General features: G+C 47.2%; 2 protein-coding genes across 9 annotated transcripts in view; both read right to left on the bottom strand.

Annotated features, from left to right (window-relative positions):
* Nucleotides 1-396: 396 nt before the first annotated feature.
* kdm4aa (lysine (K)-specific demethylase 4A, genome duplicate a) lies at nucleotides 397-8,497 on the bottom strand. 5 transcript variants are annotated; one of them, XM_061297194.1, is made up of 22 exons: nucleotides 8,357-8,497; nucleotides 7,367-7,534; nucleotides 7,128-7,303; nucleotides 6,797-6,911; nucleotides 6,521-6,714; nucleotides 6,407-6,456; nucleotides 6,238-6,341; nucleotides 5,995-6,132; nucleotides 5,558-5,763; nucleotides 5,362-5,495; nucleotides 4,753-5,084; nucleotides 4,533-4,683; nucleotides 4,277-4,461; nucleotides 3,973-4,177; nucleotides 3,820-3,896; nucleotides 3,439-3,494; nucleotides 3,262-3,370; nucleotides 2,742-2,930; nucleotides 2,415-2,585; nucleotides 2,218-2,337; nucleotides 2,029-2,121; nucleotides 397-1,706 (listed from the first exon to the last, which is right to left on the bottom strand). In XM_061297194.1, the coding sequence occupies exons 2-22, from the start codon at nucleotides 7,505-7,507 to the stop codon at nucleotides 1,566-1,568; spliced, it is 3,087 nt and encodes a 1,028-aa protein (XP_061153178.1). In that variant the 5' UTR covers nucleotides 7,508-7,534; nucleotides 8,357-8,497; the 3' UTR covers nucleotides 397-1,565. The 5 variants fall into 5 exon arrangements, 1 of the variants encoding a protein (XP_061153178.1); XR_009717865.1 differs by lacking the exons at nucleotides 397-1,706; nucleotides 2,029-2,121; nucleotides 2,218-2,337; ... (4 more) ...; nucleotides 3,820-3,896; nucleotides 3,973-4,177 and having other exon boundaries at nucleotides 4,320-4,458; nucleotides 5,583-5,763; XR_009717864.1 differs by lacking the exons at nucleotides 397-1,706; nucleotides 2,029-2,121; nucleotides 2,218-2,337; ... (4 more) ...; nucleotides 3,820-3,896; nucleotides 3,973-4,177 and having other exon boundaries at nucleotides 4,320-4,458; nucleotides 4,533-4,629; nucleotides 5,583-5,763.
* Nucleotides 8,498-8,777: 280 nt separating this feature from the next.
* ptprfa (protein tyrosine phosphatase receptor type Fa) overlaps nucleotides 8,778-25,922 on the bottom strand; it is a 29,692-nt gene continuing 12,547 nt past the window's right edge. The window contains exons 7-36 of one of the 4 annotated variants that reach the window (XM_061297826.1): nucleotides 25,419-25,607; nucleotides 23,597-23,707; nucleotides 21,334-21,603; nucleotides 20,685-21,266; nucleotides 20,456-20,592; nucleotides 20,189-20,333; nucleotides 19,441-19,758; nucleotides 18,931-19,124; nucleotides 16,877-16,994; nucleotides 15,883-16,464; nucleotides 15,280-15,377; nucleotides 14,941-15,197; nucleotides 14,712-14,790; nucleotides 14,101-14,310; nucleotides 13,842-14,002; nucleotides 13,723-13,734; nucleotides 13,313-13,425; nucleotides 13,152-13,184; nucleotides 12,552-12,649; nucleotides 12,210-12,333; nucleotides 11,962-12,137; nucleotides 11,783-11,902; nucleotides 11,548-11,702; nucleotides 11,034-11,319; nucleotides 10,658-10,836; nucleotides 10,448-10,574; nucleotides 10,217-10,342; nucleotides 9,978-10,132; nucleotides 9,766-9,901; nucleotides 8,778-9,591 (exon numbers count right to left, since the gene is read on the bottom strand). In XM_061297826.1, coding sequence (XP_061153810.1) covers nucleotides 9,523-9,591; nucleotides 9,766-9,901; nucleotides 9,978-10,132; nucleotides 10,217-10,342; nucleotides 10,448-10,574; nucleotides 10,658-10,836; nucleotides 11,034-11,319; nucleotides 11,548-11,702; nucleotides 11,783-11,902; nucleotides 11,962-12,137; nucleotides 12,210-12,333; nucleotides 12,552-12,649; nucleotides 13,152-13,184; nucleotides 13,313-13,425; nucleotides 13,723-13,734; nucleotides 13,842-14,002; nucleotides 14,101-14,310; nucleotides 14,712-14,790; nucleotides 14,941-15,197; nucleotides 15,280-15,377; nucleotides 15,883-16,464; nucleotides 16,877-16,994; nucleotides 18,931-19,124; nucleotides 19,441-19,758; nucleotides 20,189-20,333; nucleotides 20,456-20,592; nucleotides 20,685-21,266; nucleotides 21,334-21,603; nucleotides 23,597-23,707; nucleotides 25,419-25,607 — 5,360 coding nt within the window. In that variant the 3' untranslated portion in view covers nucleotides 8,778-9,522. Of the gene's footprint in view, nucleotides 9,592-9,765; nucleotides 9,902-9,977; nucleotides 10,133-10,216; nucleotides 10,343-10,447; nucleotides 10,575-10,657; nucleotides 10,837-11,033; nucleotides 11,320-11,547; nucleotides 11,703-11,782; nucleotides 11,903-11,961; nucleotides 12,138-12,209; nucleotides 12,334-12,551; nucleotides 12,650-13,151; nucleotides 13,185-13,312; nucleotides 13,426-13,722; nucleotides 13,735-13,841; nucleotides 14,006-14,100; nucleotides 14,311-14,711; nucleotides 14,791-14,940; nucleotides 15,198-15,279; nucleotides 15,378-15,882; nucleotides 16,465-16,876; nucleotides 16,995-18,930; nucleotides 19,125-19,440; nucleotides 19,759-20,188; nucleotides 20,334-20,455; nucleotides 20,593-20,684; nucleotides 21,267-21,333; nucleotides 21,604-23,596; nucleotides 23,708-25,418; nucleotides 25,608-25,922 lie in introns of all 4 variants that reach the window. The other 3 variants (XM_061297825.1, XM_061297827.1, XM_061297828.1) reach the window with 3 other exon arrangements.

Raw genomic sequence — 25,922 nt, 5'->3', positions numbered from 1 at the left:
ACAAAAATAAGATGTTGGAAAGGGGCAAGGTTTTCAGTGCTTTTGTGGCGATCTCGGGATATTCTGCCTTGATTTTAATCCAGCTTTCTTTTTCTTGGAAGTTGTAGCGTCTTCTGTCTCCACATTGGGCCTTTTCCTCTTTAGAAGACGTCAACAGTCATAATGGCCCTCCTCCTCTCAATTTTCAATAATGTCCTAACATGGCATACATGTCCATACATTTGGCACGATAGGGAATTCCTGTTTGGTTTTTCCAAATGTTTACTGGCTTCTTTTTGATTAAAAAGCAAGCTGGTTGAAATATTTTAAGTCTTCAGATAGTAGCCTCACCTCAAACACGCATCTCCCACATACCCAACTCCCACTGTTGAAAAAGAAAGAACAGTGGGCTGGTGGTTACTAATATCATTTTTTATATATAGATTTTTTTTTACTCAAACTTACAAAATCCTTGAATATCTGGAAGTGTATTTGACATTTACACACAGAAAACACATATCTTTTACAAAACAGAGACATTTCTTAAAAAAGAGAAAACATTTCATGAATAGTTCTCTGAGCTAAAACTACACGCTGCCCTGCTAAAAGTTAAAAGCGCTTTGAACTTAAATTACAAAGTTGAAGGGAAGACATTAAAAAGTGAAGTTGTTCCAAAAATGTTTACCTCTGTCGTAGAAAAAATAGCATCTCTGATGCCTTTGGGGGGGGGAAGTAAAAAAAAAAAAAAACATTCGGCAGACTGACACGTTGGCTTACGTTAGCATGTTTGTTTCCTCCCCTTGCTATCAGTGAACATTATATTTTTTTAATAAATTTTCAGTTGATTTTATGGCAATACACAAATATTTTAAAACTGTAGCAGAAATTAGCTTGGCAGATGGCAAATCTCAACATGGTAATGAACAAAACATTGCTTTATGTGGAAATTGTGTTCTAAAAAGGTAACGAAAAGCACCAAGTTCAGGTTAAAAAAATTAAATCACGATTTTAGCAGACAAATGTTGGGACATAAAATATACAAGTATGTGTCTGTGTGGGGGGGTGTTAACCTCAGCGTGAATGCAGTCACGTGACCTGATGCATACGGAGCCCCACACACGACATTGGGGCGTAAAATGTAACCATAGCAACAATATCGATAAAACCTGAGCACAAATGCTAACTTGCGGTCAAATTTAACTCAAGGCAGCCCCATTAGCTCAGCAAGTGGAGCACATCTTTTCTCCCGAGAGAATTACCATAATGCAGTTTCTCACAAAGGTGTGCTCCATTTATTAAGCCTGATGTCAAATTTTCATTTTGGGGGCCCAGATGTGCGCATGTGATATGAATGAAATTATTTGTCCCCAAGTCATGTCTGGGGCTGCGCTTGTGCATGATGTCACATCCAAAAAACAGCATGAAGACACATTCCCGGAGATAAATGTGAGCTTGTTGAAATGAAATACTTGGCCACGCAGTCTTATTCTTGCTTTATGGGAGTGAGAATGAAAAATACTGTCCTTACCTCCGTTTGGGAAGAATAGAAAGAGTGGACAACAAAACACAACAAAACCAAACATGGGCTACTCCATGATGGTTCTGTAGATGACTGGTTCGATGTAGTCCCCGCGGTAACGCGAGTTGATGACCCGCTGCCTCTTGGACTCCCGGATGATCTCCTTCCCCTCAAAGATGCCGTCAAAGCGCATGTCCGATGCTTTGGACTGCGCACAAACATGGCGGCAATATTAGTGCTCATAATTCTAAAAGGCATACAACCTCCAGGTCAAGACTCACAACTTGACAATTCGGTAACTATACGTACGTATGTCATGTTTTGGGGATGATGGACTTGAAAGAGCAGGAGCAAAGTAGTTTGCTGCTCGAAATAGGTGCCATTTGGACTGTATTTTGCCTTCACAACAAAGACTAATTGCCACTCCTTGAAAATCGACTAGCTGCTGTGTTTTGGTGCTCAGGCCACAGTGGTAAAAGTAGTCCTTTGGCACCATCTGGTGCAATCCGTTGTCATGGGCAGCCACTCACCAGCCTGGACTTGACCCTCTTGGGCAGTTCCTCGTCGAGCGAGTAGACGTCGTCTCGCTTGGCCGTCAGCTGAGAGCCGTCCTCAAACTCCACCTTCGCCGCCACAAGAAAATAGGCCGCAAATCACGCTTGAGACCCCTTTTGACGGTGGAACAGTTCCCAAAATCCACGGTGCGCTTTTTTTATTACCAGGTACATCTGGACCACACGGGAGGCCACAAACTTGGCACCATAGACCAGGCCGTCCGTCCAGCGCACCTGCACCACTTCACCCTGGGGGGGTGGACCCAACTGGGCGCAGTCTCGGCTCTGCCAGAACACACGGCACACGTTGACGTTTTGCGCGCAATCAAATGTGCACGGCACGCAAAAAAAAGAAAACCTACCACAATGTCCTCAGGGAAGAGGTTGTCGCTGAAGGAGCCGTCGTCAAAGTTGACCTGGTAGAAAGTTTCCTTGGACAGCTGCACCACGTCACACTGGTAGTAGCGGCCGTTCTTGTGCTTGCAGATCACCTTCTGGCCCACCGTCAGCTCCTGCATGGCTGCCTTGTTGCGCTGGTACACGGGGAAACAAAATGCGCGTTTTAAATTGTGAGATTTAGACAGTTTTGGTTTTTAGCAAATACACAACTTTGTTCTTTTAATGACCACTTAAATCTCATCCTTACTTTCCCTTCTCTGAGCCCTTTGGTGACAAAAAGAAGCGCTTGCCTGTATGTGCGCGGGTCCTTTGTGCCGACAGCAAGTGACGTGCACCACGAAGGGCCAGTCGTCGGGCTGCATGAGCACGCCAGCGGCCTGCGCGCACGTCGGGTGGTAGGCGGTGGGGCAGCGCCCGTGCGAACACTGCACACAGCAGCCTGACGCCTTCTTCATGCGCTTCTTGCAGTAGTAACACTTCTGCAAACAGAATAATTACTGCCACTTCCTACACACACACTTTTTGGTACTGCTATCTGAAGCTAGTTTTAACTCTTATTTTGAGTGAAAATATATATATCCCACGAGGTAGATTTATATAAAAAAAAAAGCAAAAAAAAAGCTGGAAATAGCCCTTTTTCTTGTTTTCATTCAAATTTCATGTCAAACAATGTGCCGCTATCTAGTGGCTCACAGTAGAAATACACGTTCACTAAAATGGCAGAACAAAGTAGAACACATTGAACTTGTAAGTCGGGTGAGGTGCCACAGCACAGTGTTTTCGCCGCAAAGTCTCGATAGACTCGCTCACCAGTTTGAATCTTTGCAGGGGGATGCCGCTCAGATCGACGGGTTTTCTCTCCGTGATGTTGATGAAGCGAGCCTCCAGCACAGCAACCGCGCACAGGACGTGCACCCACCTGCCACAGTGAGCCCACGTCAGTCCACGCTAATTTTTTAACGACGACAAAGTGCAAAACAAAATTACTTGTTGTTATTGGCCTTCTGCAGCGCACCACCCCGCAGACAGCACAGGCAGCAGTTCTGAAATGTACACACACAAAAAAAACAAAAAAACATTTCAAACAGTCAAATGCATTAATCTCGCTTGAATCCACATACATCTATGGACACGTTTTGTGTGTCAGTTACATATTTTCATGCTGGTGCCAAATATATCATCCAAAAATCTTTTAATCTAGAAAAATATAACTTAATTCAACCCAATATATAATGAGAAGAATTCTGTCTTTTTGCTCTAAACTATAAAAGATTTCCCTTAGAAAAATTATAACGAGTTATGAAAACATTTTAATTTAGAACCAAAACTATGACCTTTATCTTTTTAAAGGAGAGTTTGTGTCCTGACCTCTGTCATGGCGTTGGCTTTGCAGCGGGCGCACTTCCACTCCTTGCTGACGCAGGCGGGATCGACGCCATAACAGCCTGCGAGAGGCAAAAGCGGTGGTCAGCGCACATCAGTCGGGACGGTCCAGACAGCGGCGGGGGCAGCGTGACTGACTGGCGTGGACACGGACGCTGCAGTGCGAGCAGCTGACTAGGACACTGGTCCCGTCTTCCTCCAGACGGGGCGTCACCGGTGGCTCCTCGCACTCGGAGTCTTCCTCTGTGGTGGTGGCAAAGCATGTCTCCGGGATCAGTGGCTTGGTGCGCATGTGCCCGCCCGCCACCATGACGGGCGCATTGGCACTGCTCACAACCTCCGCCTGGAAACGAGAGAACTTTGACCTTTAATAATCTGACTTTTGGTTCCAGGGTCGGATACCGATGCAGATGACGAGGAAGCGGTCGAGGGCGCGGCGTACCTGCTGGTAGGCGATGAACAGTGAGCATACGGAGCAGTAGGGCGGCTTGGACCCTGCCTTCCGGTTGTACTCGCGCTCCTTCTTCATGTTGGGGGGTCGACTCTGCCAAAGGTGGGCCAGAGGTTTGGCCCAGCCTTCGCCCTCCAGGCCTCCCTCCTCCACGGGCAATGCCTCCACCGGACCTTCTTACACGCATGAGGACATGTGAGGACTCAAACGAACAAACATGAAGTTTGCGCTCCCTCCACAGGCACACCTTCATCGTTGAGGGCGTCCTTGATGAGCGGGTGGTGTCCGGGAAGCCGGCCCAGATCATTATGCTCGGTGGTGCCCCGTGCCTCCTTCGCCCCCTGCTGGCCACAGGTCGTATCGTCACGAGTCAACGCCCCTTTCGTGCACCTCTGATACTACGTTAAAAGCTAGGCAATTCACAGAGAATCCAAGCCTGAAAGACGAGTTACACAGTCATGACTCACTTTGCTGGTGTCTTTGTTGCCCTCGCCGTGGTGTTCATCTTTAGGTAAGGCCTCTTCCTCGGCGTAGTCTCCTTTGGCGTAACTGTGCACGTGCAGGACATCAGCAGGGCTCAGCGTTCTCTGGAAGGCTTTGTGTGCCGACACACCGCCCGCCCCCGCTGAGCACGGCGCCGCCACCTGGTCTTCTGCGGGATCAGGCACATGATTTGTAATAGGCTCCGCCTCCTCCTCTTTCTTCGATGGACTTTCCAATCTGTCAGGCTTTTCTTCTTCCTCTTCCATTTCAATTTTCTCTTTCTTCTGAGGCTTCGACTCCAATTCATCTGTCTGGCCTGGAGAAGAGAAAAAGATACCTCGAACAAGCATCCAACTTTGGCTTTTTAAAAGCCTTTTCCAAAGGACGTATTTCCGTAAAGCACATGTAAGTTAAAATCTAAAAATCTTTTTTGTTAAGCAAAAGGTAAACTTACATTTAAAATTTGTCAAGTTGTAAAAATAATTAAAAACTACAAGGTTTTAGATGTACATATATATCTGTGTTGTATCTTTGCACTATTTATTCCAAAATAAAAAGTCAAAGTATCCCCTGAAAGCTTTGCTGCAGATTACCGTGTGTGTCTGGCTTGACTTGAGCAGGGGACTCCATCTTGGCCTTCTTGGGCTCCGCCTCCTCTTGGGCCATCTCGCCTTTGACATCCTCTGTGGTGTCGAGCGGTCGCTTGGCAGCTGTCTGAGCTCTAGGGCTAAGGGGCAGAGACGACCGTCATGAGGTTGCTGGATGCCACTCAGCCACGTACGAGCTTACCTGGCGACCGAGCGGTCGCCCTCACCCGCGTTGTCGTCGTCAGGAGGCGGGCTTTCCTTCTGGAAGATGGCAGCTTCCGGTGTGGGCTTGGTGTGATCAATGGGAGCGTTGTCCTTGCCCGCTTTCCAAAGCTTGTAGCGCTCCGGCTGGAACTTGCGCACAAACACGTCCATGGAGATCTTGACCATGTCCTGGCGGCACGAGCACTGACAAGTGAAAGTGGGACGAGAAGACCAGTTATCTAGGAATCAATTAAATTTATGGGGAATGTAAAAAAAATAAAATGAGATTTTAGGGAATTCTATTTTCTTAAAAAAATATTTTATGATCTAAATTCCATGGACCTCTTAAATTATATGTCATGAAAAATATTATATGTAAAAATGTCAGGTAATTGTTTTTTACATTCACTTTTATTTGTGAGAACGCTGGCATACCAATGTGGCTTGTTTGCCGTAGTCGATCCAGCGCTCCATGGCAAAGTTGGTGGACTCGGCACAGTTAAAGCCGTGGTTAAATCCGGCGTGGTAGCTGAACGGGAAGGTGACAATGAACTGGCCGGCTTCCTGCGTCACCTGCACCATTCGTGTTACCAAACACAAGTTGAGCAACGGAACACACCGAGGCCAATGCTTTGGTTTCATGCTGCATCTCAACAAGAAAGCAAAAGCAAGTGTCACCTTCTCAAAGGGAATCCCGTACTTCTTGAGGATGGACGGCGAGATCAAGGTCATCTTGTGGCGCAAGAAGGCCTCGCAGCTTTGAGCGTTGCCGGGAAAGAAACCTATGCGCAAACATGTCACAGTAACATCTTCCTCTTTCACAACGAGTTGAAGAGAAAGTACATACCCTTGGCAAGACGCTCCAATCTCCTCCCATGTTCCGGCGGGACCGCGTACCTAGGCAGAACATTAACATAAGCAAAAAAAAAGGGGCAAGCTAGTGAGGCTTTTGTTGACGTACCAGGACTTGGGCTCTCCAAAGTGCAAGTAGTTGATGCTGTAGAGGTCCATGTCCTCTGTGTGCCAGGCAAACGCAGCCTTCCACATACCAAAGTAAAGATAAGGCGTGTTGACTCCTTTAATCTTCACGCCGCTCTCATTCTCCACCGTGTCCAAGATGGTCTGCAGTCGGCCGATGTTCCACTCGCTCACATCCTGCAAAGCGACAAATGGCTCAGCGAGGCTATGATGCGGCGCCTAACAGGGCACCGCCGCAATCTGGAGCCGAGCCACTCACCGGGTCGTAGAGACTCTCGCTGACGTCGGCACCATAGAGCGGCGGATTGAAGGTCAGGTTCTTCCAGAACTTGCGCTCTAGCTCGTCAAAGTCCACATAGCGTGGATGGCAGAATCTGGAAAAGATGGAGTAAAAGGTACCAATGAAAAACCTTCCACCTTTATTACTACTGCTTATATCAAATACTATATGCATGGTTCTAGACTATTTACCATTTCCATTTTCCATTAATTGTGTATATTTACTTTCAGTATCTAATTGTAATACATGTCTGTATAAAAAGGACGCAACAAGGCTTATTCTGCTTTAGCTTCATGCATGTGAAGCTTACTTGTCCATATTGGAGGTCTTGCGGAACTCTTGCACGGTCATGGGCTTCTTCTGGATGTTGTACTGCGTGAAGAGGCCCGACTGGCCTGTCACCACTTGCTGGATGGGCGCGGGAATGACCAGCTCGTCCATGTCGTCGTAAGTCTTCCGTGGCCTCCAGCCTTTGGGCGGGATCACCTGTGCCGGGAAACAGGTAAGCAAGACGTTCACCCGGCAAGGCCATAAAGCCGCCTCACTGACCTTGGCCATCCCCGCTCGGTGCGCTCCCTGAGATTCCATGTAGGCCACGTAGCGGCGGAAGTCTCGGAAGTCTTCCATAGACGGTGTGAAGGTCATGATCCTGCAGGGAGCTGCATTCTGGGCGGCCGAGTCGTCGCTCATCGTGAGATGTCTTCTTTCTACTGAAAGCTGTAAAATATACCACTTGCAAGTTTTTCCAAAATCGAGGCTAAAGTTTGGTTGCTTTTTTTTAGCAAGCAAAAGTAGAATAGGGCCGCAAAATTGACATCAATAGAGTCTTTCAAGGAAAGCATACCATCAATATTGTAGGGAAATAAAAAAACAAGACGTGCAGATGACAGAGTTGATGATAATGCTATAAAAAGAGCAATGGCACTTGGAAATTGAAAGACTGATCAAACTAGATCAGTGTGCTTTTCAACCTGAAAACAATGGTGCATATTACGGAGGGAAGCTAAAGAATTAAGATGTAAAAAAATTGCCGGTAAAATGAATTAGTTAAAACCAACGTAAACTTGGCGTTGCTGCAACACCGATATGATACTACCAAACCGCCCAATCAAAAACAACCCCGCCTCCTTGAGCCGGCCAATTAAACTCATGCCAGCCTCTGATTGGTCAAAGGGCGTGTCCGTCACAGACTGTGGCCCAGTGACAGCGAAGCTCCTCGGAAAAATATTTAGCTAGCTAAATATGCTAACGGTTAAGGACGCTTCGCGTTGAGAATAAGCTCAACTCGGAAGTCAAAAGACACTGAGATTACTACAAGCAATAAGAGTGTGCGATCAACACTCATCCGCGTGTGGAAAGTTCAACGCTTAAAGTAAAAGACTCGCAGTGTGAGCGCACTGAAAAGTGACAGCTGCCCTCGATTAGCAAATTAGCGCAACTAGCAAACAGCTTGTTGCTTGGCGTCTTTCTACACTACAAAACTTTTGCTCACACTTTCCCGTGCACAAACCTCGCACGAAAGCGTCCAAAATTACTTACGTGCGAAGCAACCCGGACGTGTCACTCGGGCTCAGAAGCCGCGAGTTAGCGGAGTAAAAAGAGAGACGTGAAGTCCTGGTAGAAAAGACAGTCCTCCATTACGGCGGTGACGCATGCCCAGTGTGGGTTTGTTTACATGGGGCTAGTGGGAGTGGTTTCGGGTCTGGCAACCAATCAGAAGGCTCCATATTATTACACGTTTACGTACGTCTTTCGGTATGATCAAGCAAACTCAATTAAATATGTGTGTATTTATGTGTACCTATATGCAGCATTTATACTTTTATACAGAACTGCTCTTCTATTAACTATTGCAGTGTCCTTATGAATGCAACGTCTATTGTATTTAGGCACTGGCAACATGCACTATTGCCAATAATAAACTCTGAAATACAGACAGTAAATACACGTAAAATGTAAATTAGAGTTTGAACATCAAGGTTTTAAGGCCTTTCTTTGCATCTTTTTTTATTTAAAAATAGAGAGGAGATCACATATGCAAGACAACATAAAATATATAGATTTATTCAACTGAATGCATCTTGCATCATCCACGGACTAAAGCGCTGTTATTGACTCCCAACCCAACCCCCCCCCCAAAGTCTGACAATCTATATTTTCTCTTCTTTGGAGTGGCACAATATTTTATATTCTCTGTTTAATTATTATATGTTTCTAAAATCATGAAATCATAGGGCAGACTCCTTGTTGACTAGGCCAAGGCTCACGTACAAATTTCAAGAAGTGCAACCACTCTTGCCATGGCTCAACATCCTGTTGAGCATTTCCCAGCCATAAAGTTTGTGACTGAGTTCTCCATCGTCATGAAGTTAAGACCCCGCCCTCCCCCCAAAAAAGAATAAAAGTAACATTAGAGTATGATCATGTCTATGGTATAAAAAAAATAGCAGCAGGTGAGTATTAATAATAGTAACAACAATAATCATGATCATAATATGTGGGAGCATGTTGAAAAAGACATGTCCTCAGCAGTGCTTATAGAAAGTGAAAAGATTAAGACGTGATAGAAAATGACTGACGAAGGGACAACGGGTGTTTGGGGGAGGTTTCGTCGAGAGTCAGCCCACCACTCCGACTGGCGGTCACCTCCTCATGGTCTGAGCGAAGTCGGCATGGCTCGCAGAAGGGTGCTCGTGAGGGTGCTGTTATGTTGCATAGTGGTCAAAGCTTCCTAGGTACTCCAGGGCAGCTCGGTAGCACAGCTGGTACTGGTCCTGAAGCCATATGTCATCAACGAGTTACGTACCTCCATTTTCTGAACTGATATAACCTCAATGTGTATTTCAAACAACCGCACAACTCATTTGATGCTAACACATTCCAAAACGCCATAGATGAGCTAACATCTATCTTATGCATCTTTTTAATGATTGGTACACAATGGTTACCTCGGTCTGCACCATGGCGGGTCGTTGAGTCCTGAGCGTCTTGACCGTTTGGAAGACGTCGACGGCGCCCTCGTACCTCATCCTCTCCAAGACGATGCTCAGCGTGATGAAGACGCCACTCCGCCCCACGCCAGCGCTGTTGGGCGGGCACATAGTATTAGTGCAACTGACCGCAGGCCAAGTGTCCGAGGAGCGTCATTTGGCACACTCACCTGCAGTGCACAGTGATGGGTCCGTCTTGGCCAAACTGCTCCTTAGTTTTGTGGACTTGTCCGATGAAGTCGATAAAGCCTTCTCCATTTTTGGGAACTCCCTGCTCGGGCCAATCATTGAACTGAAACTGCCTAATGGTCCTGGACTGTCCATCCTAGCAAACAAACAAGGGCTGATAGTGATTAAGAGCTCCAGTCCGACGAGTGCAAAATTTAGCAAATGATCAGTTGCCACTTACCCTGGCGTCAGTCACTTTGAACTCCCTTAGGATGTACTGCGGCATGTTGTACTCGGCCATGGGGTCCACAACAAAGTACTGGTAGCGGGCTGAACGCTCAGCGGGCCAGTACTGATGGCACTTTTCCTGCAGACAAATAACATTTTGGAAGGTCAGCGAATTTGATGTGTAGCCCCACATTTTCAAGGGTGGCGCCCGCAATCTCTACTGTTCACTGCATTAATGTTTTACCCGTCCCATCTCGCGCAGTTTGGTAAGCATGACGACGATGGTAGAGTTGTGCTCCCACAGCATCCTCCAGAAGTCCTCTGCGGTCTCAGCCAAGGGGCCCTGGGTGGCAATGTAAGCTCTCTGCAGCCTGATGAACCAAACGCAAAGGCGGCCTGTTACAGCGGCGTGCCACCGGGTGTCACCGTAGGAACATGGGACGAGTGGATGGACCTGTATCCGTCGATGAAGCTGGCGTTGATGTAGTCTGAGCCCTCCACGCCTCTGATTGGCTGCAGGACGATGCGGCTGGACTCGAAAGGCATGATGTTCACCAGGCGGTTCTTGAACTTGTTGCACGGCAGGTTGGCACTGATGAAACGTGAGGTATGTGCTTTGGAGTTGGCCAACTTCTACACACGCACACACACACACACACATTTGATTTCACATGCATTCATATTTTCTATGAATAATAAACAGCATCAAATATCATATTTTAACATCTGGAAATCTGATTAGCCGATTCATTAGGTACACCTGACCAAAACCTTTAATCTGCATCACAGTCTGTTTGCAACATGTGTCCCAAATAAAAGCTAATATTGACCTTAAACTCCAGCTCCATGGCAGTGACGGTTTCCCCGGGGGGCACTTGGCTGAGCTTGTGCACGTGCGCATAGAGGTTTCGGGCGGCCACCTCTGTGTTTCCGCACAGGGCGGCCTCCAACAGGGCCTCGTAGATGAAGACGTACTGGTCCTCTGTCTGGACCATGTAGTTCCTTTGGGCCCTCATGCAGGTGACGTGTCCGTACACGTCCACCGAATGCTCGTGTTTCATGCGCTCCAGCATGGCGTCGATCACCATGAAGCAGCCTGTGCGGCCGACCCCCGCGCTGGAAAGGTGTCAACACACGCTATCAGGCTACGTTAGCTAGCATGCCAACATACGATATCACACTATAATGTTGCGCTATGATGCAACTACTCTTCTGCTCTGTTTACTGATTCCCCTCTACGAGCTGATCAACAAAAGAACCATGAAAACAATGCAACAATGGCATTGAGCAAAGGAAGGGCATATGGAGCAGCATTAAAAAATGGTGAGCGATGAGCGTCTTTACCTGCAGTGGACCACCATGGGTCCGGCATCAGGGGGGTTACAGGCTTTGACCCTGCGCAGGAAGGCCAGTGTGGGGGTGGGGTACTCGGGCACACCGTGGTCGGGCCAGGCCATGAACTGGAACTGGCGCACCTCCCTCCTCTCGCTGGAACCGTTCTAATGCAAACACCACCGCCGACTGTCATGTCAACATGATGCGTCGTACATACAAAACGTGATGCAAATATTAGCCTGACCTTGTAGAGTGCGAAGGTGCGTACGCTGTAGGTGGCCAAGTCCACAGAGTCCAACATGGTCACCTGGATCATGCCGTAGGTTTCGGTCCCACGACTGGGCCAGTACTGGTCGCACTTCACCTGTAGAAACACACACATGAACACACTCGTCTTCCTCATCATCCTCATCACGCTCGTACCCGCGATTTCTCCTCCAGGCGAGTCATCATGACGACGGTGGAGGTGCGCTGCTCCCACACCAGCCTCCAGAAGTCTCCGAGGGTGTCAGGCAGCGGACCCTGTGTGGCGATGTAGGCATTCTGCTTCCTGTAGCCGTCCACGTAGTTTGCGTTGATGTAGTCGCTGCCGGGAACTCCTGCGATGAGCCCGTATTCGAATCAAACGAGCAGCGTCGGAAGCGGAAAGCGGAAGGTCGGTTAGGGCTCACCGTCCACAGGCGCGAGCAGGACTCTGGTGTGGTCGTAGGCGATGACGTTGGCGTAGCGATTCTTTGGCTTGTTGATCTCCATGTTGGAATGTTCCCATGTGAACCGCTGACCGGGTTCGATGGACTGAAGGAAGACGCGCAAACGTCGCTTTGGTTACGAGCATCCATCTGAAAATTCTTTGGATTCAGCTTAATTGCAGAATCTCAACATGATATGATTTATTCCAAAAACACACGAAGGAGGATACAAATACAATTTGAGCCACATTCCAAAAAATGTTAGAGCGTTGCGCAAAATTTGGTCAGTAACTTTGTAATTTTGTGTGTGTGTGTGTGCACTACCTCGTACTCCTGCGAAAAACACAGGCCATCGTTGGCCTTAAGTCTATCGATGTGGTCGGCCAGGTCGCAGGAGGCAATGGGAGGATGTTGTCTCATTCCTAGAGGAGGGACAGCAAACATGGTGAAAAAGACTTGAGATCACACAGACACACACGCACGCACCTACACACACACACACACCTACACACATGCACACACATACACACAAAACAAACAACGACCCAGGGCATATGCCGACTAGGCACCATCTTAGTCCCAAAAATAATTTGGGATTTGGTGGAAAAACATGCTTGCAATACCAGTAAAATGTGAAAAAATACAGTTTTGGTCCAGATTTTCTGCAAAATAAAAAGAGAAAAAACTAATTGACACACTTGATTAGCATTAATGGGCCCCAGAAATTGATGTGGTGGGCCAGATCCGGCCCCCGGGCCTTCATTTTCACTCCGGAGGCCTAGGTAATGTTCAGTAAAATATGTAACAAAATGTTTATGAATCATTATTATCTGAACAAGAGGGCACTAAAATGAAAGTTTACTGAGTTCACCAGGGACACAAAGGCCGGCCAGCCGGCTCTGGGTGAAAGAAATGACAACTTACTTGGTGTGGTTGGACAACTGAGAGTGCTGCCACCTGTTGGGAGGATGCAAAAATATCACAAACGGGTCAGTGGGCTGGAAGTGACGAGAGGCTTGCAAATCAACACACAGTAGCTCGTCAATCCAAATCAAAAGTGTGTGCTTGCAAGAGTCCATGCATACCTTGCGTCTGACAGTTGAGCCTCCTCATCTCTACAGGGTCGGACGAGTGGGCCAGCAGTGAGTCCTTCACACCGGCCATGTGCTCGTCTTTGGACGATGGAGACGTTCGCTTCCTGGTGGAAAAGGAACAAGAGTGCATTGAAAATAATTAGTATTAAAAAAAGTAACATTGGAAATTTAGCATTGGGGAAATATCAGTGGAAAGGGTTGCATTGAATGAAGCAGCACTTTTTTTTTTATATATATATAAAAAAGGAGTATTGAATAAAATATTATTATCAACACTGCCCGTGATTAATAGGGAGAATTTAATACAGTAAACTGTAAAAACGGGCGTAACAAATCAATGTTGAGTAAAGTATCCTCATAAGAGGAGGAGGTTGTAAAAAAAAAAAAAAGCGCTCGCTCACCTTTCTTGTTTGCTGAATCCAGCAAGAGAAGAAAAGCAGCGAGAAAGAAAAAAGTTCAAAGGTCAAGCACGTGACATTCAAGTGCTAAAACGAACAGTGTGCAATGCAGTGTCACTGACCTCTTGAAGAGAAGAATGGCGATGACGATGATGACGATGAGGATGACAGCCAGCACGGGTCCCATCACCCAAAGCATCTCGGGATCCTCGGAGTGGCGCGCCATCCCACTGTGGAACTTCACCAGAATGGCTTCCGAGAATGGACTGGCCACCAGTGTCCTCTGCTACAAATGGGCCACACACTTATTGCAATGTTGTTGTTGTTTTTTCACAATTGAAAAAGATGCTAACATTTACATAACAAAATGGAGACTCTTACATATTCACGGTCTGTCAGCTCGGCCAGCACAAAGCATCGATACTGCTGTTGCCCTGTTAATGCCTTATTGCGGAAGCCGTGGTACTCGTGGCCGTCGCCCAGGGTGAAAATCTCAGGAAGCGAGTCCAGCTTGGCCGCTACATAAGGCCACAGGAATTCGCTCTCGAGGTGCCTTCTCTTCCTCTGGGCATCATCGTCGCTTTCCAGAAGCTAGCAGAAAAAAAGAATTACCATGATTAATGGAAGCTAGTGTTGACAAATGTTTGAGAAAGTTACGAGCCTTTGTGAGCACCATACTTCACCAATGAGCTAAAATAAGCGTAGCTTCTGTTGTTTCAGGATGTACTGAAATTGATGAACTTTTCTTCTACTTTGTGTTAAAATGTGTAACAATGGTTATCATATCAAATCTAAAGCTAGCTAGTATGGTAGGTACCTTAACGTTTTTCTTTTACCTCCATCAAGCTGGAGAGATATTGTTTGGATTGTCATTTGTTGGTGATTCACCTTTCAGCATGAGCCGTGACATATTTAGGTCAAATATTGAGCCCTCAGGGACTTCACCATATTTTACCAAGTGAGCTAAAACAAAACATGGTTCATACACTCACTTCTTGGAGGTCCACATCTTCAGGGTTCTCCCACCTCAGGGATGTTGGGGTGACTGGAACCACCACAATGTAGAACCACCTGCAGCGCACATTACGTTTGTCAACTACATTATAGCGTGCATCTGGAACATAGATATATAACCTACATAACATACTAGACTTTCAGAACGCATGCATGTCATTTTAGATGAAAATGTCTGAAAATGTTGAGTATGGAGGACAACCAGACCTAAATGCGGTTCCTGGTGGGACCTGGGGCAGCCGCAGCATGACTTTCCCACCCTCCTCCACGTCCTGCGGAGACTCTGAAGGCTTGTTCAGGAGCAGGTCAGGAGCGGTCCGGATGGAGACCTGTTGCTGGAGGCCGCCGGCGCTGTTCCCCCGGCTCATTAGCACAAAAGAGTATTCTGTGTCGGGTGTGAGCTGCGTGATGAGCTTCCTCTTGAGTTGGCCGTGCACCTCCACGCTCTGCTGGTTGTAGAGGATCTGCCCAGGATGACATCATCGCTGCTGTGATCACATCAATACTGCTACTGTACTGCGAGTGGACACTTTGGAGGGAACCTACCTTGAGGGGAACCTCGGACTCAAAGATCTCAGGAACATCCCAAGTCAGGAGCACGGACGTTCTCGTGACTGCCTTGACTCCAAAGTTCTTGGTGAACACTGAGGGAACATTTGTCGGGTTGAAAGTTTTCATTCGAAACACTTGAGACATTTTGCTGTTGCTTAGCTGCATTTACTTCCGTGTCTGGAGCCAGTCAGAAAATCAAGTGAAGAGCCAAGTCAAGAACCAAGTCCAAAAATAAGTTAAGCAGGAGGTCAGAAACCAAGTCAAGGAGCAAGTCAGTAAAAAACACGTTAAAAAAACAGTCAAGGATTATGTCAATAAGCAGTCAAGAACCAGGTTAAAACCTAGCCCGGAACCAGTTTAAAACCAGGTCAAAAATAAGTCAACAACTTGTCAAGAATTAAGTGGGGGAAAAAATTGAAGGCAAGAATGAGTCAAAAGGCAGGTAAAAAAAAATCAAGTCAAGAGCCAGTCTAGAACAAATTTGAAAAGCAAGTCAGTATCCAAGTCCAAAAATAGCCGCAATCCCAGTCCGGAACAAATCAAGAACCATGTTGGTAAGCTTGTGTGGTAGAATAGGAACAGTTGCATTGCGCTGACCTGGCATTGTGGTGGACATGGTCCTGCTCTGTATGCTGGGGCTGAGCGGTCCACCGCCTTTTGCGGTGAAGGCCCGTACGCGGATGTCGTAGGTGGTGTCCGGCTGCAGGCCGTTCAGGGTCACGTGCGTTTCCGCCGTGGCGTCGGAGCTCTCGTTCTGGCTGTTGATGTCACGATACACCACAACGTACTTGACGATCTTCCCATTGCGCTCAGCCGGTGGGGGCGGCTCCCAGGTCAGCCGGGTGGCAGTGGCGGTCAGGCCCACCACGCTCAGATTGAGCGGGTAGCTGGTGGGGGCGTCCTCTGGGGTACTAATCTCTTTCACGTACTCTTCGCCGTTGCCCGCTCGGTTATTGGCGCACAGTTTGAAGATGTAGGTGGCCCCTTTGTGGAGGCCCGTGACAGTGAAGTGGTCGTCGGTCTTGCGGAAGTCTCTGACGGCGAAGGCGTCCTCCTCGACACGCTTGTACTGCAGCCGGTAGCCCGTGTGCTCACCCACCATTTCCTTGGGTGGCTGCCATTGGATCAGCGCCGTGTTGCCGATTGTAGTGCTGATCATCATGGTGGGCCTGCCGGGAACTGTCGGGAAATGACAAGGAAATGCAGCCAAACAACCCTCAACATCTTGTTGTTTGAGATGTCTGTCGTTGAGCAAGGAAAACAAAGATGTCGAGTAACAGTTGGTTCTTTATTGGCAAGGTCTTGGGTTGTTTAATGGCGGCCAGTACACGAGGCGTGTGTGTCTGTTGTGTTCGCCGTCGGCGCCTATGTGTATTGGGAGGTTACAAAGCTCTGGGTGCTGTATCCGTGTTATGATTGAGCAGTTATGTTTATATAAATTAATAAGAGGATTTGCACATATATGAACATGAAAAAGTATGTGAGTTTGTCTAACCTAATAAAATTTGTCCACTGTTTCAATCTTCATCATAGAGTATTGATATTTTCCTGTTCATGTGATATATTTTGTGTCAGATAGTGGGCAGCACACCTGCCCCCGTGGTGGTGACCAGCCGGGCTTTGCTGTGGGCGCCGTCCCCCTTGGTGGTGTACGCCGCCACCGTCAGCGAGTAGCTGGTCTCCGGCAGCAGGCCCGTCAAGATGGCTTCCTGTCGAGAAAGGAAGAGGAAGTGAACAAAATGTGTTGTTTTTAAATGAAGAGATGAAAATGAAAAATATCTTTAATGTGATTTGTTGATTATCTAAAAAAAATGAAAAGACTGATTATAAGCAGTATGAATGATCCAATTGTAATCCCTAATTTTTCTTTAAACACTGAGCATCCCTGGATACCACCAAGAAGAGCAAAACTGATGGAAGAGCTGTTTGGCCACCAGGCTGGCGAAGACATCAATATCACAGGAATTTTGTTAGTGTTGTTCAAGACTCCAACACTGAAAACCTCAAGCTTGGAAGAAAACAAAAAAAGTCGTTTTTGTTCAAGGAGCATTTGAAGTCCAGCGAATGCAGGTGCGTTGAAAGAGGAGGCAGGTGAGGTCACAGTAAGATGGCAACCGGCGCTGGAGCAGAACGTTCCGCCGGTGGTCTCGGCCGCGTTTTGTTTTGTTCACCTGGAGGAGCGTCGCAGCCGATTTGCAGCCTTCCCGTCTCATGCCGGTGAGCCGCGAAATCCAAGCCAAGACGTTGCGATGCGTGCGGCTGCCGTGGGTGTCTCTCCGGGGACCTGTCTGACGGCCTCAGCCTGATAAGTTTAGTGGCGTCCCCTGGCTGTGCTGATGCTGACAATGACGCTGATGGGAGCCAACGCAGATTTCCACTTCACCTTACACACACGCACCACATCTGCTCGGCATTACAGTGCAGGGCTCGCCGCACCTCTGCCAAAAAATGCTAATAAGCTAATGTATGACATGCACTATACTCAGATAAATGCAATCCGATTAACGATTGACTGCGTGAACCTTTCACGCTGTTAAGATGGCGTTGGAGCATGAGCGTGGAATGATGAGATAAAATCGGTCACCGTCAAGCTGCTGGCTCTCGCTAGCAAAAACAAAACAAATTGGTCAGATGACCAACGCTTCGCACTGAGCGTGTCCAAACGAAAGCGAGAGCAAGAAGATGCTGAGATAAGGTGAAAGGATTGAAACGTGACAGTACTTTTTTCAGCGCATTGACCACCATGGACAGCGATGGAGGAAGGCGTCTGAAAGATGGGCGCTTTCGAAATTAAGTATGCTCATTATTTTGACTTTGTGTCTACCAAATCGAAAATTATGAAGCTTTGTTACGCACTTTGTGTGTTACCGAGGTGGCTTCAATAACAGCACACTACAGATAGACAGGTAGATGCTTTGTGAATCCCGAGGGACGTTCCAGGTGTGACATTACACACCGTATAAGGATTTGATTGTTTGCAGAATGCTTTCTATAATCAGCCTATTTTTCAAGGAAGCCGTCTGCGTGGCCTCAGACAAAAATGAGTTGAGTCAGACGTGGACACGTCTGTGCGTGTCTCGCGCTCCCTCCTCCACCTCCTTCTGGCACCCCCAGGCCACGTTCCATTTCCCTCATGCAGGCTGATTCTTATCCGCTTTGCCAAAAAAGAAAAAGGAGAGTGGGAAAGTCCAAGTTAATCTTCTTGTTTTGCACCCGGTTTGTTACCAGGGACTTGATGGAGCAACTTTGCTTTTCACTTCTTTTCTTCTATTTTGTTTGAATGTATTTTGTGGCAGCAGGACAAGCTTTATGTCCCATACTTCCACTTGCCCCAAGGGGTAGACAACAGGAGACTATTTGTGTCTCCTTGACTGCATATTTAGAATAGAGTCAATATGCTAAAGCTCCTCGCCATTTCTCTTCACTTCCCACTCGCCATGAATGTCCCAATATTTTTGTATGAACTCCACATTTTCTTCAGTTTCCTCTCCCTTTCCCAATACTTTTGTCCAACACCTACAGGCAGTTGTCCCAATACTTTTGTGTCATTTTGAAGGCCGGTCAAAGTGAATGAAAATCAAGCGGGAAGAGAAATGCGAGTGTTTGTGAGTGAGAGGAAGTCAAAGGCAAGCGAGGACGGAGGACCTGCGCGTCGGGCTGGGCGACGTCCACGATGAGGGGCTGTCCGTGAGGCTCGCCTCGCTCCATCCTGGAGTAGATGATCTGGTAACCTCGCACATGGCCATTCTGCTTGATGGACAGGGGCGGCTTCCAGCTCACCCGAACCGCCGTGGCATTAATGGCGTCCGCCTCCACCTTTCTGGGCGGCGCTTCGGGCACTGAACAACCACAACGATAAAAATAACAAATACATTAAACACGTTTTAAACTGAAAGGTAAAGCAATGTGTTTACTTACAGTTAGCTAATTAATTAATATACACATTTTTTGTTTCAAATGTTAAATGTGTTCAATCAAATCTATTGACTATTTCCTTACCAAAATGAAATTAAACTAATAAAGTAAAGATCAGCAGCATCAGCATCTCTGAAAATCTTCCAAAAATTTAAATTCAAAAGACCACAAGTGTTCTTCTTTCGAGCACGACGTAAGAAAGTCTTCCGACTTCCCGGCGGCGTCCTTCCGTCCACGTACCGTCTTCCTGCGTCCTGGCACGGGCCGGCGGACTCTCTGGTCCAGGCCCGATGTCGGTCAGCGCTCGCACCCACACGGAATATTCCGTCCACTTTTCCAGACCCTCCAGCGCATAACTGTGCACGTCGGCACCAATGCCAGACACCAGGTGGCGCTGTGCATCCTCCCTGCCCAATGCACGGTAGGCAAGCGAGTAGCCGGTGATGGCGGCGGCATCATAGGGGCCGTCGGTGGAAGTGGGCGGTGGTGCCCAACTGACTTGGATGCTTGTGGAGCTCAGGCTGAGCAAGCGGACGTCCTGGGGGGGCACCGAGGGGGCTGATGGGAACACATGGAAGACGACACGCTAACATGAAAACACACAAAAGCATGCACACATGGTGAAATGGCGCAAACACACAATGCGGCGGGGGAGCGAGGACCAGCCGGAGATGACGGTACAAGGATCCAGACGAACCTTAACTTGGGTCTTTCAAAGCGGCTAAATAGTTGTCTCTCCTTGCCTTAGGTCTTTTAGAGTCCAGTGAGTTTTAAAAAAAAGCTTGTGGCATCCTAACCTACAACAAATCTGGAAGAACATTTTGCTAACCTGTCTTCAATCTCAGATCCAGAGGAACATTTTGGCACCTTGTTTTACTCTTGAGGAATCTGGGTAACTGGTCTTTTGTCCAGTCAACAGGATGCTAATCTATCACGGATCTAGAGGAACTTCCACCACACAAGACCTAAAAACACATTTGGCACTTACTTGATCGAGCAGTCCTGCACTCGATGGGTCTCGTGAAAACTCCTAATCCCGTCTCAGATCTGGCGGCCAGCGTGAACACGTAGACAGTGTCAGCTTTCAAACCGTCCACGGCGTACGACCCGGCGGGCTCAAAGGTCACGCTACGCTGCCGGAGCACAATCGGCATGGATCGTCAGATGTCCACCATCTTGGAACTTTTTTTCTTAGCAGGTTTAGGCAAACTCTGGGCCGAAATGGTAAAGATGACTCTAAAACCCATCCACCTACCTTCCCTTGAGGGTCGTTGGCCTCCCAGTAGCGCACCTCATACCCGACGACCTGGTCCTGGACGGGCCACAGCCAAGACAGCATGATGCGAGAGTCCAGCTCAGCTTCGGCCTCCAAATCCGACGGCTGAGCAGGAACTGAAGAAGTAGTAAGAATAAACGCGTTGGATTTATGAAGGCGTGAAAAGGTGCACAACAGTAATAAATAAAGACGCTCACGAGACACTCACCCCCTTGCTGCATCTTGACGAGCAGGACATCAGATGGAGGTCCATCACCCACCGAGGTGAAGGCGAGCACCCTGAATCCATAGGTGACGTCTGGGGCAAGTCCGCCCACGGTGGTCAGCTGGCTGTCGTCCGTGTTGTGTTTGTTCCAGGCACCGAGGGGTTCCTGGGGGTTGGCGCTGTAGTAGACCCGGTACCCCTGGATTTGCCCGTTAGCCTCCTCGGGGGGCTCCCACTGGACCAGCACGGTGGTGGGACTCAGCATCCGGGACTGGACACGGAGAGGAGGCGAGGAAGGCGCCTGCTCGCTGGTGCGTGTGTCCACCACGACCCCCGGTGGCCCGCGGCCCACGTTATTGACCGCCATCACTCGGAAGTCGTATTGGGAGAAAGGGCTGAGACCCCCGATGCTGTAGCGGGTGGTGGCCACGCCGTCCACCTCCTGGAAGCCGTTGTCAGATGCCTTAGCTCGGTACTGGATCACATAATAGGACACAGGCTCCAGGGTGCCCGAGTCCCACGTTAGAGTGACGCTAGTGGCGGTGGTCTCGGTCACCATGAGGGAGGTAGGGGGCTTGGGTAGGGCTGTTGGGAGAAAACAAAAAATATTGGTAGAAAATAACCCCCCAAACACTTCTAGCCTTGGTTCTACCTTTGACAGTAATCTGCGCCGTGGTTTGGATCACGCCCAGCGAAGAGATGGCCATGCAGGTGTAGTTGGCAGACTGGCGGACGTTGGCCAGCTCTAGCACATTGCGTCCAATGGGCATCTCGTCCTCGCGGGTCAGCTCGGCCTCGCCGCTCATCCACTTGACGTAGGGCATGGGCGCGCCTACCGCCACACATGTCAGGTTCACGCTGCCACCGGGCATCACCTCGTGATGGGACGGCGGGATGGAGAAACGGGGTGGCACGCGACGAACTGCATGAGGAGGATTGAGGATGAGACGTGCCATCAGAGGAGGGTGCTCAGAGAGAAAGACATTAGCATGTGAGCTGGACTTGAAGTTTTGAATCCCCCTGATCAATGAGTCAAACTGCTGTATTGACTCAGAAATTGGGTGTCTGAGCTCTCCATTAACGAAAACAAGCCTGGAGACATGCCAGAGGGCAAAAAGACCAAAGAACGGGGGATGGTGGTGGTTGTAAGAGATGGGACAGAAAGGGTGGGGCCGAGTCATGCAAGGTGGTAGGGCTTGCAAATTAGCAGGATTTCTTTTTGTTCATTATTTTACTTAGTAATCAACTAATACATTTTGTCTTACTTTTGAGATTTTTTATTTTATTTTTACTGTTAAAATTTCAGATCTTTTGTATCATTTTTCTAAAATAAGTATTTTATAAGTAATAATATTTAACATTGCAGTACAATAATGGTTATCTTAACATTGTTTCATGTGGAAACAGGATTTGCTTTCGTTCAATTATTTACTGAATTATTTTTGTTAGTTCTTAAATTTTAAAATCCAATTAACATTTCTTCTTTTAATATAATCATATCAATATTGATAAGTAAATAAAAATATTTTCCTCTCATTGATGTAGCTTATCCCCCTAATTTCAGTGGTCCCTAACCGCCGGGCCGTGGACCATTCCGGTCCGTGGATCATTTAGTACTCGGCCGCACAAGAAAGAATAAGACTTATTTGATTAAAGTCAGTTAATTTTTGGGCAAATATTTCTATTAGTATACTTAAGTGGATTTTTAAAACCTTACTTGTTGTATATTTATTATTTTACTCGAGTTAATAATGTTTTTAATAACATTCTCTAATACCTCCATCCATATTTTTCCATCAATTATATTTTTTCAATTGAACAATTAGTAAGTAATTATATCTCAATTATATTTTACTTTACCTGCTCGATAATGTTATTTGATGACGGACAATGTGCTGTTGTTGGTGAAGTCAGACAATAACTTTGCTTTCATGCTTCATTGCGACTTTAAAAAAAAATAACTGAATGTAAATGACCTGTTTTGATTTCATGAAATGTGGAAAAAAGCCAAGTGCAGGCATAGACAGGCAAAGCAGTAGCAGCGAACGGGTGAACAGGTGTGGTCTTGGGGTGCAGGCTGGGGTCAGGGGAGGGGGGGGGTCTGCGAGGGTAGAGGCCGGGACGGGCCTGAGGCGCATGGCGACACGCCAACGCTGCCTGGCTCCTGTCCAGCGCACCTCCGTGTCCAGGACGAGTGCAGAAACAAACCTTCTCGCTGGTCTGCAGTGTTTGCAGTGTTTGGGTTTTGTGTGATGGGGATGGTGACGCAGGGGCAGACGACAACCACGACAACAACAAGAGAGAAGGGAAGCCAGGAGGAGGGAGACAAGGAAAAACAGAGAAGAGTAAAACTTGCCCAAAATATCCTTCAACAGACACTCGCACACACTCGCGCATGCACGTACACACACGCACGCGCACGCACACACATACACACACACACACACAGAAGCCTGATCATGTTAAAACATCATCATTGTTTCGTGTTTCATTAAAATGCCTACTTGGCATCATAATTACACTCAACATTATGCACACGATACAGACAGAGACACAAACACCCAAGAATGAATGCATGAATGAATGCACGGACGGACGGACGGACGGACGGACGGACGGACGGACAGACGGATGGATGGATGGATGGATGGATGGATGGATGGATGGACGGATGGAAAAACAAACAAACGGAAGACAAACCTATTAACAACAAACACATATTTCCATACGGTGGCTGTACTTCTAGCTAGCCGGTGGCTGATCGCTAGCATGGTGAACAATCATTTGAACACAACTTAAATGAAGACGACGGATGAAAGCAGCGGAGAAAGCTCCAGACAAGGTTGGACATGCCAAAGCAGAAAGTCCTGGCACGAAGAGTTAGGCGGCTTTGGCGGAGGTCCTCCTGGTTTTACCTCGTACGTAGAGGTTCGCCGGAGCCGAGTATCTGGTCCCTGCTGAGTTGACGGCCACACATTCGTACTTGCCCTGGTCTGCTTCCTCGCTGTTCTCAATCTGAAGAGCGCCTGCGGATGCATGTCGAAGGTCACATCAAAGTCATTTTCTACTTAGCGACCACACAAGCGTGACGGCGAGTTCATATTCTTCTAGTACCAGCAGCAGTTAGCACGTTTTAGTATAGTGGCTCTGTTCTTTGAGTCCATGAAGACTGTTTACTACACATACGATTCATGATGATACGAGACGATCCAATTCCAAAATGACTCACTCTAATTGCTCCTAGTATAGAACGTTTAACTCAAATTATGATACCATTAACTCAAAGTACGAGACGATTCAATACAATTGTAATACCCTTAGCTCCAATGACAATATGACTCACTCTAATTGCGATGCAATTTCCTCCAAATGCATGAATGCAACTCAGTCTGGGGGCAAAGTGGATGTTGCCGACAATTCCTGTGTTGGTGGCTGCTTCTCGTGTCCACGTTGTAAATATTTTTGAGAACTTAATGGTAGAATGTTTGGCAAGCGGACACAAAGGAGTCGCGTTAGCATTCTGTTTCCATTCAAATAAACAGAGACAAAAGAACACTATTGCTTTTGAGTGTTCTTTTGAGAAGAAGCATTGAGTTTTGGAGGACAAATGGGAATGATGATGATAAAGTGGAGGTGGATGAGGTTTGGTGATTTTGAGGTGTTCAGGAGGCGGTTTCGGGAGGGTTCCTGAAGTCTAGCATTCTTACCTCTGATCGGTGTACCACCTGGTGAGGTAAAGTCAATGCAAATAAGACCAGAAAAAAGTTTTCATTAGTCGGAGGAGGAAGGAGACAACACAACAAGACTGTTACTCTTAATGTGCAGTTAGAGTAAGTACATAATAGGATTTTTTGTTTTACTAAGCTGTTATTAAGTGCTCTCCTCCAATGTTTTCATTTACACACTATCATTTTCCACAGGTGCTTATTTAAATGCTACACCCTGTTCTCAACTGACGTTTACAGTTTTCCTACAGTACACATCAGTTGATAATAGCTACAACCTACTTATCTAGCCAGTCTTACCCACACTTATCTCACTTTAAGATAGACTCAAGTTAAAGACTATCTTACTTACAAACAAAATCTTGGCTACACTCTAGCAAGAAAAAGACTGCATCAAACGTAACCCTGCGTGACCTTAACCCTCGAGCTAACTCTGCTATAATAATGAATAAAAACTAGTTTGAATTAATTTACACTTAGTCATGTGCGATGGCTTTGTGTTTAGAGTTTAGTGCTTTCTTAGCTAGACTTGTGGAACGCTAAACAAGCTAAATTGCTAACAGTAGCACACTAAAAGTCTGTTAAATGAGTCAAAGACATGTAGAGGTATGGTCACTATGCAGATGTCATCCATCTGGATAGTAAACCAAGTCCCAAGACAAAGAAGGGCCCTGGAAGCTGTGTGGCCCCATTTAGCCATCAGCAGCTCTCCAAGATCCCGGAGGACCGGGCAGGCAGACGAACGAGATCTGCCATGACATTGTGGCGTCAAGTGACAGATTTATGGGGTGTCCTTGTGAAAAATAATAGTACTTTATTATCTTTTCACAATGTTTGCTTCAAGAGGGAGGCAGTGGAACAGCATACTGCATTAGCATCAGCATTAGCGAGTCAGGGGCACAGGTGTGTTTGTGTTGGTGGAGGCCTTCCAGCGATCTTGTTTTCTGCCATCTTGCAGGTTCAAGTGGCAGCCATGTTGACTGTTGAAATGCGGTGGCCTTGTTGTGCGTACCTGAGCGTAGCTGCTTGATGCGTCCGTTGCTGCTTTCGATCTCGACGGGTAGGAAGTCTTTCAGCCAGAATATCTCAGGGTCTGGGTTTCCGCTGGCGGCACACAACATGGTGGCTGTGCGCGTCCTCTCCACCACCTTCAGCTGAGGACCCATGTCAATGCTCGGGAAGCCGTGAGGGATCTGCTCCTCTGACACAACAAAACATCCTTTAAAATACAGTGAAACCCAGATTTGCCTGCATACTGTAAAAAAAAAAAATAAATACGTGGTATAGCAAGGGTGTGATAAAGCAAGACCTGTGTATGAGCTGTATATGTAGTATTTACATATTTATGTTCACTGTGTATGAGCGCACAGGATAATAGTACTGAGCTTGATATGATTACAAACTTGTGAGCCAATCAGAAGCTAGAGGAAAGACATTCTTATTAAAAAGGCACATTGGTGTGTTTTTTGTTTTACAGCAGTGTGACGTGTTCGTAATCTTGCTACTCTTTTCCTTA

This window comes from Syngnathus typhle, linkage group LG14, assembly GCF_033458585.1.
Source record: "Syngnathus typhle isolate RoL2023-S1 ecotype Sweden linkage group LG14, RoL_Styp_1.0, whole genome shotgun sequence".
Classification (NCBI taxonomy): domain Eukaryota; kingdom Metazoa; phylum Chordata; class Actinopteri; order Syngnathiformes; family Syngnathidae; genus Syngnathus; species Syngnathus typhle.
Note: the sequence above shows the minus strand (reverse complement) of the source record. Positions and strands in the feature narration are given on the sequence as shown.